Genomic DNA, 1,552 nt, shown 5'->3' with positions numbered 1-1,552 from the left:
TAATGTTGGGATTCTACTTGTAGGAAAAGGATTGCATAAATGGAGTGACGACAAATATTTAGGTACACGTTTAGGATGAAAAGTCATCAAATCCATTGACTGAAAAACTCACGTGATGGTCATTCCTACATATGTAAATCGGAGACATCACGTATCATGATGTAAAAACTTAGGGGAAACTACTCTTAAAGTTCAACGGCATATATGTCAAACGTATTTTCTTACGAAATCTTTAGCATGGAAATTCGGTAAATTCAATTTATTAAACGTGAAACAGCGACCAGGATCATCAATTTATAATTATGCCCAGATAAACATTAAATTTTAGGGGTATCATACATAAATTCAGATTTACATTTTTTCAATAATGCTTACGTGTAAAGAATTAATTTCATTATATAAATTCACAAATAATTCAAGGCAAATTATTTCTTAACCCGTCGTTGGAATGGTAGCAATGGTTTAGTTCGTGATGTTAAGTCCTGTGAGTATACCCCTAATAAGATCGCCAACGAGTGGAATCTCAGTCACCGCATTCAATAATTTTCCCACGACAGGAATTTGTGGCTGAATTTGTCCCACCGACACGACATTTCCTGCCGCTAGGGCTTCGTCCAGTTGGGTCTGCAGGGATGTCATGGTCGCGTTAAGGATTGGGACCAAAGTGTTAACGGAGTTTTGCAGTTGGGTGAGCTGAGACTCTAAAAGGGCGGCAGATACGACGGGTAGTGACGAAGGGTCGTTAAGCGAGGCGCGGAGCTGGGTGGTTGCGACTTGCACCTGATCGCCGAGCGTGGACTGCTCTGCCAGAACGGAAGGAGACAGCGGTACGGTTTCACCGTTGAGGTTCATGATGGTCTTGATTAATAACATGATAAGTGTCATAAGCGCATGTGACACGTTTAGTGTGGACACCTCCGGCAAGCCTGGAAATTGGGAAATTATAACAAGTCAATTTCAAATTTTGAAAAAAAATACTCAAATACACAGAACTTTAAAAAGAATTAAAGATTTTTTTTAAATGGGTGAAACATAATGGACCATAAACTTTGGAAGAAAACTGCGTTTTTACCAGCACGTCGGTTTCAAATTTTGAAAAATTAATTAAAATTGAAAAAAATAATTATCGAATTTTGAAATGAGTAAGACATGCTTGACCACCGTAAATTTTTAAAGAATTCAAATTGAGGCTTTACCCGTCCAAACTACAGCCAAGGAAGCAAACAGGATAGAAATGGGCTTCATCGTTTCTGGAAATTGTGCGAAATTTCGATTTCTAGATTGTCTCGGTTTGAAGGCTAAAACGCGACTGAGCTAATCACCTTGGCGATATCTTGGTTAAAACTGGTTTGTACTTCACGTTCACGATAAATGTTAAAGATGAATAAACTGCGAATTTATAAAAATGAATTTGCGCAACTTGGATAAAACATCGTTCGAGTATACCTAATTTGGTAATTAATTGATATAATGCAAACCTACGAATATATTGATCGCATGGATACACTGCTTATGTAAATAAAATCCATAAATTTGGATATTCGGATAGATA

The 1,552-nt window shown here is 37.4% G+C and overlaps 1 protein-coding gene across 1 annotated transcript; it reads right to left on the bottom strand.

Moving 5' to 3' along the window:
• Positions 1–240: 240 nt before the first annotated feature.
• On the bottom strand, positions 241–1,301 carry LOC110860375. Its single transcript, XM_022109414.2, has 2 exons — positions 1,197–1,301; positions 241–926 (listed from the first exon to the last, which is right to left on the bottom strand). The coding sequence occupies exons 1-2, from the start codon at positions 1,243–1,245 to the stop codon at positions 463–465; spliced, it is 513 nt and encodes a 170-aa protein (XP_021965106.1). The 5' UTR covers positions 1,246–1,301; the 3' UTR covers positions 241–462.
• Between the last annotated feature and the right edge of the window lie 251 nt (positions 1,302–1,552).

This window comes from Folsomia candida, unplaced genomic scaffold (genome assembly GCF_002217175.1).
Source record: "Folsomia candida strain VU population unplaced genomic scaffold, ASM221717v1 Fcan01_Sc031, whole genome shotgun sequence".
In the NCBI taxonomy this organism is placed as follows: domain Eukaryota; kingdom Metazoa; phylum Arthropoda; class Collembola; order Entomobryomorpha; family Isotomidae; genus Folsomia; species Folsomia candida.
Note: the sequence above shows the minus strand (reverse complement) of the source record. Positions and strands in the feature narration are given on the sequence as shown.

Coding starts and splice junctions, on each gene's coding strand:
- LOC110860375 (XM_022109414.2), bottom strand. CDS start 1,245: ATGAAGCCCATTTCTATCCTGTTTGCTTCCTTGGCTGTAGTTTGGACG. Junction 927..1,196: donor CTTGGCTGTAGTTTGGACGG/GTAAAGCCTCAA, acceptor CCCAATTTCCAG/GCTTGCCGGAGGTGTCCACA.